The sequence below is a fragment of the Camelina sativa genome, chromosome 7 (genome assembly GCF_000633955.1).
Source record: "Camelina sativa cultivar DH55 chromosome 7, Cs, whole genome shotgun sequence".
NCBI lineage: Eukaryota > Viridiplantae > Streptophyta > Magnoliopsida > Brassicales > Brassicaceae > Camelina > Camelina sativa.
This window is the reverse complement of record NC_025691.1, coordinates 32,179,314-32,196,391: the sequence shown is the minus strand read 5'-3', so window position 1 is coordinate 32,196,391 and position 17,078 is coordinate 32,179,314. Positions and strand designations below refer to the sequence as shown.

The following is a 17,078-nucleotide window of genomic DNA, read 5'->3' as shown; positions in this document are numbered from 1 at the left end:
GTAATTCTCGCTTATTCCACATGTTGTCTAATAGCCCTTAAGTGTATTTTTTGGCAAGGCTTATCTGTTGTACCACCCTATTGTAGATACTACAATCCAATTTCTTCAATGAAAATTCACAAATTTTCAAAAAAAAAAAAACTGTAGCAAAAGCTGCAAACTTCTTTCAGAAATGCTTGACATCAAATTTAAGCTTGTCATCTATGTATTAAAGATTTAAACATCCAAGACGTTACATGTTGTAAAGAGAAGGTTTTTTTTTTGATGAATAAAATTTTACATTCATTCCAAAAAAAAAATAATAAACAAAAAAAAAAACTCAAGCAATAACAGCTTTGTCACTAGTTTATGGACTTGTGAGATTGCCTTAATGATTTCTCCCTGCTTGGGGACTTTGATACACCGAGATATGGTAATGCTTTTGTTGTTGATTAGCAATGTTTGCTCGAATTTTTTTAAGAGCTAAATCTATCAGACTTCTCTTTCCCTTTTCTTGGTTTAATTGTGTTTTTAGTTATATGGGATCTTTTTCAAGTAAGAGTAATCTACAAGTTTACCATGATGTGCCAAAACTCTGGTAAGTTCCTTCATCTTTTTAATTAATTCAGAATCTAATGTCATAGAGCTTCCACCTATAACTTGGATTTAGCTCAACCCGTTTCCCAATCAAGTCTCTTTTTGTATTCTGTGAAAACACCAAATTCAACTTTGTCTGTTCGTTCTAGACAGGATCTTGATGGTGAATCTCTTGGAGTATAACAAAGTTTCAGAGAACCTTTATTTGGTTTGTTGCATACGTACTTAACTCAATGTACTCAGTCCGTTTCAGTTTTCTCCATCAAGATTAGAGAACCAAGATCTATATATCAGATCAAGAAGACTCAATGTTTAAGGTTTAAGACTTGGTCTGTGCATTAGTTTTAAAGATAATGTACAATTTAATAATGAAGATTACTAATAAAGAAGCGGATTGGTCGGTTAGAGGGAGCAGCAAAGTATAATTTGTTTTTTTCTAGCAGATAATTCTGTTGCATAATTTTGCATTTGGTCACGACAAAGCGATTCTTTTCTCACTTTTCTTTTATCTTTTTTTTTTTTTTTCGTATACCTTCTTCGTATCGTACCTTGTGTCCTATAAGCAAAAATTAAATTCTGATTTACACACCACTTTTATTAGATCATTTATATATGAGTGGTCTAGAGATGTACAATGTGTCCATTTTGTAGTCTATAAGTATATATATATTTAGTAGGTAACACCATTAAAAACTTAATACAGTTATACTTAATAGCTTTAAAAACATAACAAACAGTTACGTAGTGAATTTGACGTTTAAAATCCAGTCAGTGAACCGCTCGCAAGATTTTAATTAGGCCTGGGCATTCGGTTAACCATTCGGTTTCGGTTCGGTTGTATTCGGTTTCGGTTATTTTGGATATAGTAATATAGTAACCATTTGGATATTTATGAAATTTCGGTTTGGTTCGGTTCGGTTTCTTTCGGTTCGGTTTCGGTTTGGTTATTTAAATAAATAACCATAACTAACATAAATTATATTAACATTAACCAAATAAACCAAATATAACCAAAACTAACCGAATATAACCAAAATTAACCAAATATACAATAACAAAAATACAAAAAAGGGAAAAATATTGATTCAATTTTACAAAATAGTATTTAACTTTGTAAATTCAAAATAATAACATTTACATATATTGATTATTTAAAATATTTAATTGTTTTGAATCTAGAAATAATTTATATTTTAAGTTTATTTTATAGTTTTGCATAATATTAAGTATATAATATTTGATATCTTCTAGGTTTTCGGATATTTCGGTTAACCATTTAATTGTCGGTTCGGTTCGGTTCGGTTTCGGTTAGTTTGGATATAGATTTTTACTAACCATTCGGGTATTTGAAGAATTTCGGTTCGGTTCGGTTTAGTTTTTTTCGGTTCGGTTTCGGTCGGTTATTTGGTTATCGGTTATTTTGCCCAGCCCTAATTTTAATTGCATAAAGTACTCAAAATCTCATAACGAATATTTATAACTCTTAATTTTTTGTAACTGTCGAACTAGTCGTATTAATAAACGTTATTATGTAATATGTATAGTATAAATATTTATTTATCAATCAAATTGAATAATGCTAAAAGTTTCGACAACCATAATAGAAACTGATCATTGTTGTATTTCGTTTCATCATTACTAGTCGACCCATGAGTACCATAAACTTTTGACATCTCAAATCATTTTGTTAAGAGTCTAATTACTTCGAATATTTTCTACCTGGCTATCATCAAATATAATCATATTTTGACGTACTTTTTTGTATGCTATATTACAAAAGTAATGTTATACACAAATATTGGTTGTAAACCAAATTTTAAACGGTGAAAAGTTAATTGTATATAACACTCATAATCTCATAACGAATGTCTGTAGCTATTTAATCTTTCTTTGTAACTATCAAAATAGTGAACCACTCAAATAAAATATACTCCCTATTTTGCTAATTAATTTACTATTTTTTAAGCTTTCTTACACGTACTAAAATTTGATTCTAAATTTAATTTTCATTTTTTTTTTGTGATTTACAATTTTCTTAAATTCTAAACCAATATTATATATATATTTTTAAAAAATCATCAATAATAAAAAAGTGAATAAATATTATGAGTCAAATAAATAAAACCAAATGATAGGAACTGATAATAATTTATTTCTTATTTCATCATTACTAGTCAACCATGAGTCATGACTATAAACTGTGACATCTCAAATGATATTGTTCTAAGAGAGTAATTATTAAATTTCCTTTATTATCATTCAAATATTTTTTTCAACTTATCATCAAATACTATTATGTTTACATTGCTTTATACAGTACAAAATTTCAGAAAAGAAACACCTAAAATCCAACAGAAAATATTAAAAAAAAATAATAATAACAAACAATAGTGAAAAAGACAAAAAAAGGCCAAATAAGAAAAACAAAGAAGAAAATAAAAGAAAAAAGAAAAGAGTACTGACAAGAAAAGCCCAGAAATATCCTTATTTACTCACGCCTCCCCAAATAAAGAGTCCTTCCAAAAAATTAAAAACGTAATTTTAAAATAAAAACAATAAAATGAATAAAATAAAAAGGAATTAAATTCCACACCACAAACTTCGACTTCTGTAACATCCCCATTTCCAAAATCATTCCGTTTCAGCTTCAATCGAAGACGACGAACTTACAAACAACAAGACGACGACGAAGAAGAAGAAGAAGAAGAAGAAGAAGAAGAAGAAGAAGCACAATCACAATTACACACACCTTACATTCTCAATCTCACTGTTAAAACTCGCCGGGGAAAAAAAAAAAGTTATGTCTCGGCCTTCGTCAGCGTCTGCAATCAGACCTGAAGATTACGCTCACAGTCCAGTTCACTACGCCGTCGTTTTAGGAGATCACGGCGCGCTCACTCGTCTTCTCTCCTCGTTGCCGAAGCTAGGAGATCCAGAGCAGATCCGAACAGAATCCGACTCACTGAGTCAAGAACGAGTCGCTGATCAGATCTCCGCCTTGCTCGACCGCCGCGACGTTCCTTCACGCGAGACGCCGCTCCATCTAGCGGTTAGACTCGACGACCTCTTCGCGGCGAGGGCGATTTCTTCAGCCGGAGGAGATATCTCGCTGCAGAACGCTTCCGGATGGAATCCGTTACAGGAGGCGTTTTGTCGCCGGAATTCTGAGGTTATGAAAGTGCTTTTACGGCATCACCACCGTTTAGCTTGGTGTAAATGGCGGCGGAGGTTACCTCGTTTGATCGCTGTTCTCCGCCGTATGAGAGATTTCTACATGGAGATCTCTTTCCACTTCGAGAGCTCCGTGATTCCGTTCGTCGGAAAAATCGCTCCCTCCGATACTTACAAGATCTGGAAACGCGACGGTAACCTCCGCGCTGATACTACTTTAGCCGGATTTGACGGTTTGAAAATTCAGAGAGCCGATCAGAGCTTTTTGTTCCTTGGCGATGGTGATGAGTCTCTAGATATTGCTCCTGGATCTTTGCTTGTACTCAATCGAGACGATCGGAAAATTCTCGACGCTTTCGAAAGTGCCGGAGCTCCGATTAGCGACTCCGATATAGCCGGGTTCTGTTCTCAGTCGAGTTTGTACCGTCCAGGGATGGATGTTACTAAAGCAGAGCTCGTCGGGAGAACGAATTGGCGGCGGCAAGAGAAGATGGAGAACGTCGGAGAATGGAAAGCTAGGGTTTATGAAATCCAGAAAGTCACGTTTAGTTTCAGATCTCGTAAAATTGTCACCGGAGATGGAAGCGAACAGGTTTTGCCGTTGGAGTTAGACGAAGACGATGAAGGTTTCTTAGTAGCTGAGAATCCGAGTTTCTTAGCTCCGCCGCAACGGTTACAGAGACGACACAGTAGCTTCGTTAAAGAAGATAGAGATTGGATCTCCGTCGGGAGAAAAAGCGTCGACGTTTATCCATCCGCCGCGCCACCACGACCACCACCGCCGTCGCAGCAATCTCAATCGCCGAGAAGATCGGTGTCTCAATTCCAACCACCAAGAAGGTCAATGGCTCAAATCCAGCCACCGAGAAGATCAGTAGCTCAATTCCAGCCGCCGAGAAGATCAGTGGCCGTACCTTCAACTGTGTCTCCGGTGAATCCTCCACCGTCTCCTCAGATTAAAGAGAAGGAGTTCGTGAAAAGCTTGCATCCGTCAGTTTGGTTAACGGATCAGTTTCCGTTAAAAACGGAGGAGCTGCTTCCGTTACTTGACATTTTAGCTAATAAAGTTAAAGCCGTCGCCAGAATGCGTGATCTTCTCACCACCAAATTCCCGCCGGGAACTTTTCCAGTCAAGGTAACAAAAAGTGACAAGCTCGTTAATATCTTTACTTTCTCCATTTTAAAAATTTTAAAAAACTTTCATAATTTTATACCAAAATTAACAAATAAATCTTTGTTTTAAAAATCTAAAACCTTGATCCTAAACCCTAAATCGCCTAAACATGATTCCAAAATTTATGTATATCTTAATACAAATATCTAAATTAGCTTATTTTTTATTTTATTTTTCTCAAGTTTTTAAATTATGAAATCGCTTTTGCCGTTTGTGTTACTCTTTTTGGGCACTTCCTAAGCTAAAACATTACGACCGTTATACCTAATGGGGTCAAAGTAGCTAACGTGTTCCGTTCTCATTGGGTTAGTGTTTGTCAATGGAAGACGCTGACGTGACAAGATCACGGATGGGTCACGGAGGAGGAACCAAAGCTTTTGCTTTTTTTTTAAATTTATTTTTGGGGACAAATGATTTTTGCTTCTTCTATAGATCTCTCTAGTTTTGGGAAATTGTGCTTTTGTTAACGCAAGTCAAAATCTTTAGATGATGATTATGAAACTTCTTTGCTTTATTTATGCTAAACAAAATCTCTCTTTGTGGGTTCCAGCTGTCGATTCCGGTGGTCCCTACGGTCAAAGTAGTCATCACATTCACCAAGTTCGTCGAGCTTCCGCCGGCGGAGACATTCTACACCCCGCTCTCTAGCCCAAGGTTTCTCAACTCAGCCAACTCCACTGCAGGTGAAGAAGACCAATCCGATGATGAGAAACCGGACGCTCGGAATGCAATTTCACGGCCATCAACGTGGCTGAGACTAGCAAGTGGGAAAGGCTCACAGCGAGGGATAGAGGAAGAGGAGCAGCAAATGCCTGACCCGTTCGCTATACCAATTGGGTACAAATGGACAAGCATGAGTAGTAGTAATAATAACAAGTCAGGTAATAATAATAGTAAAATGAAGAAATTAAAGTCTACTAAGAGATCAAAGTAGTTTACTTTACTACTCCTATTTTGAGGAATCGAAAGATATAAAAAATCTAGTGTTCATTTTTTTCTTTTTTTTTCGTTGTAGATAATCTGATATTTTTTTAGTGATATAGTGAACTGGTTGTAGTATTATTTTTTTTGTTTACTATACATTTTAAATTCTTTTGATATGATCAAATCAAATGCTGTCGTTTTTACTCTTTTTTCGTCGGTCATGGTCTAAAAGAGTTCAATAACAAAAGCTTTCAAATAGACCGCACCAAACTAAAGTAAAAGAAAAAAAATGGACAAAAAGGAAAATAACTATTTGTTTGTGCTTTTATTATTTATGGACCAACATTTATATTAACTTTTCTAGTCTAGATACAAAATTACTTTTTCTTATAGAAAACAAAAACTATAGATAATATATATATTCACATTTTTGTTCTTCTTTTAAGAACAGTCCTTAGTATTCTGTACTAAACTTCGAAGTGATGACTTTTGATAAAGTAATCAATGAGTATTCTGCTTTAGGTTACATAAGACACAGTTTAGACGTTTTGGATTACATTCCATTCCAAGCTGGTTTTGTGTATGTATATATACCATTTCTAATTATATAAAAAACTGATAAATAATGTTAAACTGAAAGGTTACAAAACCTATGAAATTACTTAATAAGAGAGGTGCCTNTATTACCCATTATGATACATAATTTCTTGGAATAAAAATCCGAAGAGGGTACTGCTCTTAGTCAATCTAACCAATAGTATTCTAGGCGAGACTATTTGAAGGAATAAATCAATTCAATTACCTTAAATCCTTAAGCGATGTTTCTTGCAGAAAATACGATAAGCATGGTCCCGCTAAGAGACAACGAAATCTTTAAAATAAATTTATTTTTAAACAATGGAGATAGATAGAGAGAGTAAAAATATGAAACTCTAGAGGAAGAAAATAAAATAAAAATATAGATGCGCAAAGTAATGTTTACGTGACAATCTCAATTTCACTCCATACCTCGAACTCATTCAAGCATAAGAAACCTAACATTTAATGTTCCTTCTAATTTGCCTATAAATACACGTACGTCCACACTTCTCCAATTTCAAAAACAAAGCAACACAAAGACAAGAATCACAAACATCAAACATTCTCAACCTACCCACAAAAACAACACACATTTCTTTCCTCGAAAAAAAAAAAAAAAAAAAAAAAAAAAGGACAACCTAAACAATAATACTTTATATAGTTGTTTATAGATTAAAAGAACAGCACATCTACTATTATTCTCCATTCACCTCCGCATCATCACTCATTTTGTGCTAAATCCAAATCTGTCTTTCTTCTCCAAAGAAGACTTCTCAGTTCTCAACAAACACATTAGAGGTATATCTAATTTCTCTTCTAATTTCTTAAATGTAATTGGTAAACATAATTCAGTTTTTAGTCAATGCTCATTAATGTTATATTTATTTTTCTTTGATTGATTGATTGATTGAAGAATGTGATTTGATGTTCGACTTTTTTGTTTGCGAAAAGATATTGTGATATGACAAGTGAGGCACCAAGTTGGGCAGATCAATGGGAACCGGAGGGATCGGGGATATGCCAGATGAAGAGAACACCAATAACAAGAAAGATGCAGGCGGTAAGAACTCTGGCCAAACCAAATCGACCAAGATTGTTGATATCATAACTTTCAAGTGGGTGAAGAATCTTGTGCCTAAGAAGAAGAAGGAGGACTCTAATTCTTGAAACAAAGAACAACTCCAAATTCTTTGTTACCCCTTTTTCTTGAAAATAAATGGTTTCTTCTCAAGATCTCAAATCACCATTGTATTTATTTTATTCTTATTTGTGAGTTTCATGCGTGTTATTGTGCATCCCACGATTGAAAAGTTTTATTGTTTTATATGACATGGCTCAAATCTTCGTTTACTTTAATAACAAGTTAGGATGCGCTGATCACTAATTTTTTGACAATCAAGACATAGTTTGGGTTACGATCATAGTGGAGTGGTAGTAGAAGAGAATCAATAGATGACACAAGTTGTGTGTCCATAAGTAAAACCCAAACTACATAAAATATATTCAAAGTAACATTTACATAAAAACAGTCCAAAGCAGCATAAAGTACATTCATAGTCATAAAAGAGTAAAATTTATACAGAACACAAATGTATTAGTACTAGTTGACACATTTAAATCAAACCAAAGGTGTTCTCTCCACTGTAAGTCATGTAGAGAAACCCATCTTCGTCTTTGTTCTCATCATAGATTGAAGACATCATTGCAGCTGCAAAATCATCGACAACAAAAAGCATTCATCATTGTTTAGTTTGCAACAAAGTGTACGCGCAAATTACTACTTTCGTGATAGTGAAACTAACATAAACGAGTTTTTTGCTAAGAGTTGTGTGTTTACCAGTTGGAGGCAATGTGTTCTTCACAAAGACAAAGATCGCCTTTTCCGCACTAAGCTTGATTCTTTTACGAACAACATACACAAATTGCCCCACAGTAAGATCAGCCGGAACAAGGTACCTAACAATCCAACAACCAAAGAGTCACAGATCAACACAAATCCCTGATATTAGACTCTGTAGTCTTCATACTAAACAAATCTATAGTTCTAAAAGATAGATGTTCAAAGGCACTCTCTTCAATATACAAAGATAAAGTTCTAGAAGAAATCTATAGTTCAAAGGCACTCTCTTCACTATACAAAGATATGGTTCTCTCTCAAGAAAATAGATCCTTTCGGTCGGTTCCAATCATAATGAGGAATTAGAATATCACACATTGATCAATCAAAGAGAGTGTTCAAAGGCACTCTGTTCACTTAAGATTATTAAGTAAACCAAAGATGAGTAGACCTCACAGTAAGTTGCCAATAAAAGAAGAAGAGGATAAGAAGAAGAACGTTCATTACTGACTTTTTCTTGTCGATGTTAGGAACATCACTTCTTTCAGCTCTCTCTACAATCACCTGCAACATATATACTTCATCTTTGTCAAAGCTACATAGAAGGAGTTTTTTAGACGGAGTAATACAAACAAACGTTTACAAGAAAACATTACTGGAATCCTGTCTGGATACTTGTCCCTGATGCGAGAAGCTTCAATTTGTCTCCTCTCTGACATAACAAAAACCCCCACAGAATGATCAAAGAACATCATCAGTGATTGATTGATCATTGCAAACAGATACAAATACAATATATAGGGTTTACTATGTACCTAAGAATACTAGATACAAATCAAAAATTCACAAATCTATTCTAACACAAACATTAGTGATTTGATTTCGTAATCAACCCAAAATCTTCCCCTTTTTAAAAAGAATAACAATCAAAGATTCATAATATCTTAGGTATTTGATCAAAGTAACAGCAGTGATTGATTGATCGCTGGAGACATTAGTGATTTGATCAAATCCTAATCAAAATCGTTCCTTTTTAAAAGGGTAACACTAAAAGATCCTTAATTTCTAGTGATCCACTAACAGAACCCAAAAAGTCTTAGTTTTTATGCATGATTTGATGAAGAACCAAGAAGGAGACGAGAAACTAACCCAGTGGGTGTTCCAACTTAAAAGAGCTATTGGACATGGTGATTAAGAATCCAATTCCTGAAATCGCAAAACAAAGATGATCACTATGAATTGAAACCACATATACGAATTCAAATATCGCAGAGATTGATTCATCCGAAGGGAAAACAGAAGAAAAACCCCCAGAAGTTACGAAATCAGAGAAGAAGAAGAAACATACCAAAGATTAGGGCTTTTAGTTTGAGTGATTAAAAGAGAATCGAATGTAGTAGAAAGGAGAAAGGATCAAAAGCTCGATATTTTTGGGGTTTCGTGAAGAAAACTGAATTAGGGTTTCTAAGATTTTTAATCTGCACGAAACTCTGAAACTTTCGTCGACAGTCACAATTTGTTCCCCATTTGTTCTGTTGATGCATAACCGGAAATTTGGTACCGGGTTCCGGTTAAGAATCGGTTCTCAATGATTTTTTTTTATTTTCTTTGTGTTGTGACTCATTTAATTTATTTTTGTTTTTGTCAAACCACACAATTGATTGTTAGAATTTTAACTTTACAAATTACGATTTTCTAGAATGATGCATACAGATTGAAGAATTATTTTTAAATAAAAACATCTTTTATTATCTAATTACATATAATTCAATCAATAAAAATAATCTGTATAATATAAATTGTTAAAACCAATAAAAACATAATTAATTTTGTATAAATTTGTGAAAAAATCATCTAATTTAAAACAAAAAATAAGCTAAAAATTTAAATAAAAAAAACAAAGGGAGTAGTTTTCAATCCAATTCCTTAACTAAAAATTCTACAATTTATTACAGTTTTTTTTTTCATTTTAATTCATGACATTTGAATGATCATTTGATTAAAATCTGAAAATAATATCTTTAATTTTTAAGTTATTTTAATATATTCTTTTTCTTATTAGAAATAATTCTCTTGACCACCAGCTAAACACTTATATTGATAAAGTTTGGTATAGTTTTTTATAACCTCAAATGTCCTTTGAAATCTATTGAGAGGATCTCACCTCGCTCATCTATAATACCAGCCATATATTTTAACTTAGACAAGTTTAATTTTTTTTTTCTTGCTATAAATAATTCTCTTGACCACCGGATGAACACTTATATTGATAAGGTTTGGTGTAGTTTATGTTTTGTAAATTTTGAGAGTGATTTTGGTTTTTGTTTTTTAAAATCATATTTTCATACTAATCAAGATTTTTATATTTCGGATTTTCTAAAAGTTAGGAATTTTTATTTATTGTAGCCTTGCATTTTCAATTTAAGATTTTTAGTACTTCTATTTAGAGAATCTAATTTTTCCCCTTCTATGTTATTCATTCTCAAAAAAAAAACCATTTTTTTGGAAATTTTAAAACAAAAATCTATTAGCAAAATCTAAAACTATAATCTAAAATCCAAAACCTAAAAACCAAATCCAAAAATTGAATTAAAAACAGTATCCATTATGGCCAGTAGTGTTTCATAGTTTTCAATCCATTTCCTTAACTAGAAATTCTAAAATATATTACAGTTTTTTTTCTTTTCTCATTTTAGTTCATGACATTTGAATGATCCTTAAGAATCCGAAAATAATATCTTTGACTTTTTTAAGTTATATTTTAGATAACAAATTACCAAATGAAATACAAATGACCGAATGAAAATAATTCTTGCGACCACTAGCTCAACACTACTATAAATATGAAGAATAAATGAATTATCCCTCCCAAAAACAAGGATATATATATGAATATTATGAGTTTGACAAAAAAATAGTATGAATATTATGATTGCATACGAACCTCTTTAAGGATTTAATCGCAACATGTGTTTAGAGAATTAGATGAAGACAAATTTAGAAAAAAATTGTCCACTCTTGCACAAAATTGCCACCATAAAATACTAATACATTGAAAGTAAAAGATTGACATTTGGTATGTACAAGCGTCAAAAGCAAAAAAAAAATGTGATTGTTAATTGTTGAAAAGCTTATGAATTCATAATTACATTACATGTATAAGTTACGTTAGCTATTTATATACTCATGTCCATGTGTTGTGGATATGAAGTTACCTAACAAGGTAAATGTGGTAATACGGTAAAAAAATGTTATGTTCATTGTGGACATAGCCATGCGATATACCAATACCATATACGGTTTAAATCCATATTAAATTAAGAACAACACATTATTAAAGTAAAAGCAAAAAAAATTAAGAACAAGGCAGCTGATCATGCACAAACTTCATGTGGTCATTGTTCCGATTTTTGGTCGAGGCGTTACACATGCTTTTTAAGTATTGGAAATATATATATAATAGAGATCAAAAACGTTGAACGTACATGCAAATATTATTCATAAATATTAATATATTGCCTCATGTCACAGGTTACATGAGGTTGACATATCTAAATTATATAAACTTAAACAACAAAAATGAGATAAGGTAAATTAAATCGCAGAAAGTCTTAAGTATTTTCTTAACACTCACCTTCACGTTTTCACCTAACAAAAGTTGTGACGTTATCTTTTTGTTAGAGATATGCGATGAATAATATTGCATCGCCAACTGCCAATTCCAATACGAATTTGCAATAACTTTGTGGTCATATTCTTATAGACATATCCATCACCAAATAGTATTCATGGAAAATTAAGTTAGATTAGGTGTAGATATATATATGGTGATAGATATAATTAGATAATCTATTGTAATCTATGTGTACATGAGCAAGTTTCCAATACCAATACTAAAGAACTATAATGGTGTAGCTGTTTCTTAACAACTTCAATAAATCAGAACTAGCTGGTAATCATTATGAAATTCTTGGAAGTGGTTCAAAGAATTTTTTTTTAAGTAACGGCAGACCTATTTGATTTGATGTTTTATTTTAAGAAAATAACATAATAATATCTAACTTTTGTAACGGATTTTTTTTTTCATTTTTTTTTCAAATTTAATACAACCAACTTCCTTTTTGTTGTGGGGGTTGTTGGCCTAATTCAATGCTTGTTTTTCTCTTGTCATTTCTTCTTCACCTCTTCGTATTTATATCTCTTAGCCACACTCTGCAAACCCAAGATACAAAAAAATTAAAAAAAAACATTGCAGTAGCTCATGTTGTCTTCCTTTTCATTTTCCATATCCGCAAAATAAAATTTTTAACGGTAAGTACCTGTCTCTTGTGCCCTGTGCATCAATTTGTTTCAATCATTTATTTGCTTTTGATTTCTTCTCTTTTGGTTTGGCTTTTTTGAGGTGGAGTTTGGTATATAATCAGCAATCCATGAACGCACTACACTGGTTATCAAAATACGAGATATTGGTGCGGTTCAATCAGAAAACTGTACTCTCTTTTCTTTTTTTCCAGAGATCGGCTTGTTTGATTGAGCCGTGCCAATATCACGTGTTTAAAGAAGACTTGATGTTAGTATAGACTTTTTTTTTTTTTTGTTAGTAGACACTTCATCAAGGTATATACATCTATATTGATTCTCTATTTTAAGATTTTTTAATTAGTTTTGTTTTGATGTTTATCTGCAGGCTCTTATTAAGTTCGGATAAACAAGAAAAAGGAAAAGAGAAAAAAAGACAAGAAAATAACAACGCAAAAACATTTGCGAGAAGATATTGCTATCATCAACAGCCAGAGAATACATAATGTTGTATTTGTCTGAAGTTTTCAGTTCGTTTATATTCTTATCCTACCATGAATATAATGGTGTTAAACCCGTGGATTAGACATATAACTCGTTCCACTATAGAACTAGTAAAGGCTAGCTAGCTAGAACTTTTTATTTCTTTTTAAATACTAACAAAAGCTATATTTGTCTGGTTATTTGTTTTTAGTCAATTTACATCACTATCAGAAATATTTGATTTTGTTATGTTAAAGAGAATTAACTAACTAATCTAGTGAAGAATTATCTATCCAAAGTTTTCTTCCCAACACAAATATACCAAAGACAACTCATTCTTTTTATGCCGGACACAAATGATAGACCACCTTATTTGTAATATAATAAATCACAATGAACGGTTCTACTAGCAAAATGTTCGAACCTTCAATAAATTTTACGTCCACAAACGTTTAGAAATTTTACTTCCATAATATGTAAGCAAGTGCACTTAACGAATATCGAAATCTAAATTTTAGTTTATAACTGTGAAAACTAAATTCAAAGTAAAAATAGGTAAGTTCAATTTGCTTTACATATATCTAACATATTTTATGTATACGAACCAGAGGTGTATATATATATTTTTTTGGTATCAACCAGAAGTGTATATTCTTTTAAAGTACTCAAATATAAACGAATGACAGAGCATATATATATATATATGTAATTCAAATATGTGCAAAACCAACAAAAACCTGCGAAGTGGCCGGCATATCTTTAATTACATCTTGCAGAATACCCACGAGCTTAGGACCAAAACCTTAAATTTGTTTTGGCGGGGACGGATTTAATGAGAGATAGGTCTACACTTATATATATTGACAAATCTACTATATATATCCATCACATGATAATTTCCCACAAAAGGGACATAAAACTGATTTGAGGACATTCTCACTTTTGTCAATTTTGTCATTCTAATGTGTAACAACCCTATTAGAATATCATAAGAAGATATACCTCAGCTTTCTTCATCTTGGAAAAGTGTCTGAAATTGTTTGACAAAAACTTACATAAAAGTGTTATATACTAGTAACCTAAAGCCTAAAGGTATAATAACCATAACGAACAAAATCGAAAAGTAGGAAAGTGAAAGAAACCAAAACAGAAAGGAGTGACAAAAGAGAAATAAATGAGGAAGGGAAAACGAAAGCATGTGGAAGGAAATAAATGAATTGGGCACAACAATTAGAGCTCTGTCTCTCATAGGACAAACCAAATGTAACCAAAAAGGTATGGTTTCTCTTCTTTAATATCTTTCCCCTCTCCATTAAAAACATTTCACTTTACCTCCATTTTTTTCTCCCATCCAAACAGTCAAATTAGAATGAAACTCTCTGACTGGTTGTTCAATCCGGATAAAAAATCTGCAAGAATTCTAATAGAATGGACATTTAAACGGAAAATGATTAGAGAAAGAAAAAAAAAAACATAGGGCAAATTGAAGTTTAACACTTTTACAAAGTTGGAGAGGACGGACCAATCCTGAAATACGCATAGTTTTGCGAAGGCTTTTGCATGGTTTGTTTCATGATTTTGCCAGTCTATATCATGAGAGACATAGCTTAACTTATATTATCGCTTAATTAGGCGATGTATGGCAATGCCTCAAAAGCTACGTTTTACTATTTGCCTAAAGACAGATCCACCCAAAACCTGAATCGAGTCTTCGAGATATATATGAACTCCCCCACTATCTATCCACTTGAGATTTTAAGTGTTAATTAGGTGAATTTCTCCACATACCAAATTCCTATGAGAACATATACACATTATACAAGGCCAACTTTAATATAAATGATGTTATAAAATATTTTACATATATAAAACCGTAGATTAATATTTTACTATAATAATATTCAAAAAAAAAAATTCAACAAATTCTGTTCTATATGATATTATAGAATCAGAACTGGATTGAATATTCTGAATATCATTACAAATGTTAGGTCTTACATCTTCTTAGATTCGTTGAGATCTCTCAAGATCTACCGAGCGAGAATACTATTTCCTGAAAAGCTATTTTTTTTTTATTAATAAAAATTAACTGACAATAGGCTATTTATAATAAAACCATAAAAGCCCTAAAAAAAATCTCTAGAACATTCTTAAAACCTCTAAAAAACGAATTCTATAATTATTAATAATATTAATATAAAAATAAATAGAAATAATTCTAATTATGCGCTGAATCAGGTCTTACTAACTAAAAAAAGATTCAGTCTCGAATCTTGTGTTTGCGATGCATAATAATATTTTATGCTTATTGTGCCTTGATGCAGGATAATACTTTTTAATTTACATATATAGCTCACATTCTTCGAACTGTTTCTGCTATGATGTAGAGATATAGTTTGTGGTCTTGTCCACTTAGACAAGTTGAGCATAATTCACCCAAACTTGAAGCCACAAAATGTGCTAATAATAGCTAAAGGGGAGACATTGATTGCAAAGATTCTGATATGAGGATTAGCAAGCGTCTCAATGAGCATAACCCATCCTTTGATGAGCACCTTGCCACATGTAGGTTTATCATTGTTGTGTTTGGTAGATCACCATATTGATTTATAGAAAAATGTAATGGCCTAGGTTGGTAATGAAAATGCAAGCTAAATTCATGTGCATGTAAGTATGTGACGGAATGTATTATAGTTGAATCAGTGATTATGCTCATGAACAACTTTTACACAATTTATTTCTAAATGAATGCATAAAATTTTCAGGTCATGGCAGTCCGGGATGGCAAGCACCAGAGCAGCTTCGCAAGGAAAACGAAAATGAAGCACTTGACATGTTTAGCTTTGGTTGTGTCCTTGGGTTACCATCCTTTTGGACGTGGAACTGATCTTGATTTCAACATCTTGGCGAACAATAAAGTTAACCCCTCCAACGTAAAGCATCATGAAGCTTTCAACCTCATCTACCAATTGCAGAACGTCAACTCTAATTTACGGTAATGCCATATTCTTCTTGTGTACTAATTTGGAATTCACTTAACAAGACCACCTTTTAATATGCAATTTACTTTTTTAACCATCCAATGTTTTGGAACTCCGATATAAGAATTTTTTTCTTCGGGATGCTAGTGATCCAGTTGAGCAGGCTGATTCTATAATCTTGATTGTTTGATATATATTGAGCATAGTTTACATTGAATTCAATATAAATATAAATATTTTTGTGTAATATCTTACATATATTTAAAAAAGAAAAGTAAAATAACAAAAAAAATTAGCAAAACATTTGTATAATATAAACAAAACATAAGTAAAATACTTTTACATATGTGTTTTTATAACAAATAAAATAGACTCTCAAATATCATACCAAATCTTTTTTTATTATTCGCGTTAGAATTTTGTTAGTTTATTAAAAATATATATTTATATACAATTTTAATACAAATTTTCAAGTTTCATGTGCTATGCCTTGAGTTTGGTTATTAAAAATGTATATTTATATATATAAATTGTATATAAAAATGTATATAAAAATGTAGATTTATATATATATATATATATAAAATGTTATTAAAACCGAACTTACATTCGAAAGTAAAAATGTATATTTATCAAGTATGATTGTATGAACAAACTCTCCATGTGAGTTCAGTTAACCGAAATCGAATCGATCTGGTTCATTCAGTTCTTAGAAATTATTGCTGAAAATTAACCTAATAAATCATCGGTTCGGTTCAAATTTTGGTTAATGAACTGTTACCAAAAATTTTGGGGGTTTTCTTATAAAAACTGGTTAACGCTAGGTCAAATTGGGTAAAATCAGTTCGATTTATATATTTTTGGTTTAATACGATTTAATTTCGGTATACATTTTAGTTTACTTTAGGTGTTTTTAGTTCTAATAAAAAGAGGTAACCAATCGGTTCAACGAATTGTAAACTGAACATGATTCAAAATGAAGCCGAATTTAACACATTGCTAAACTAATTTGAACCAAAAACATAAAAATCTGGTTTCGACCGACCGGTTCGGG

The 17,078-nt window shown here is 32.0% G+C and overlaps 2 protein-coding genes, 1 long non-coding RNA gene and 1 pseudogene across 4 annotated transcripts; 3 read left to right on the top strand and 1 right to left on the bottom strand.

Moving 5' to 3' along the window:
- On the top strand, positions 3,115-6,054 carry LOC104703809 (ankyrin repeat domain-containing protein 13C-like). 2 transcript variants are annotated; one of them, XM_019228103.1, is made up of 2 exons: positions 3,115-4,882; positions 5,232-5,453. In XM_019228103.1, exons 1-2 carry the CDS (start codon positions 3,377-3,379, stop codon positions 5,361-5,363), a joined length of 1,638 nt encoding a protein of 545 aa, XP_019083648.1. In that variant the 5' UTR covers positions 3,115-3,376; the 3' UTR covers positions 5,364-5,453. The 2 variants fall into 2 exon arrangements, with proteins under 2 accessions (XP_019083648.1, XP_010418185.1); XM_010419883.2 differs by lacking the exon at positions 5,232-5,453 and adding an exon at positions 5,472-6,054 and having other exon boundaries at positions 3,119-4,882.
- Positions 7,377-7,766, top strand: LOC109125693 (annotated as a pseudogene).
- On the bottom strand, positions 7,898-9,770 carry LOC104703808 (autophagy-related protein 8c). The gene is made up of 6 exons (XM_010419882.2): positions 9,610-9,770; positions 9,411-9,467; positions 8,918-8,973; positions 8,773-8,825; positions 8,262-8,380; positions 7,898-8,132 (listed from the first exon to the last, which is right to left on the bottom strand). Exons 2-6 carry the CDS (start codon positions 9,445-9,447, stop codon positions 8,038-8,040), a joined length of 360 nt encoding a protein of 119 aa, XP_010418184.1. The 5' UTR covers positions 9,448-9,467; positions 9,610-9,770; the 3' UTR covers positions 7,898-8,037.
- On the top strand, positions 12,408-13,335 carry LOC104703807. Its single transcript, XR_754246.2, has 2 exons — positions 12,408-12,831; positions 12,949-13,335. It is a non-coding gene; the product is annotated as an uncharacterized LOC104703807 (long non-coding RNA).

What these genes read in the sequence shown, in the direction of transcription:
- LOC104703808 (XM_010419882.2), bottom strand. Translation starts at nt 9,447, where the DNA reads ATGTCCAATAGCTCTTTTAAGTTGGAACACCCACTGG. An exon ending in TAAGTTGGAACACCCACTGG is followed by an intron (nt 8,974 to 9,410) that starts GTTAGTTTCTCG and finishes TTGTTATGTCAG; the next exon opens with AGAGGAGACAAATTGAAGCT. An exon ending in AGTATCCAGACAGGATTCCA is followed by an intron (nt 8,826 to 8,917) that starts GTAATGTTTTCT and finishes TATATGTTGCAG; the next exon opens with GTGATTGTAGAGAGAGCTGA.
- LOC104703809 (XM_010419883.2), top strand. Translation starts at nt 3,377, where the DNA reads ATGTCTCGGCCTTCGTCAGCGTCTGCAATCAGACCTGAAGATTACGCT. An exon ending in CGGGAACTTTTCCAGTCAAG is followed by an intron (nt 4,883 to 5,471) that starts GTAACAAAAAGT and finishes TGTGGGTTCCAG; the next exon opens with CTGTCGATTCCGGTGGTCCC.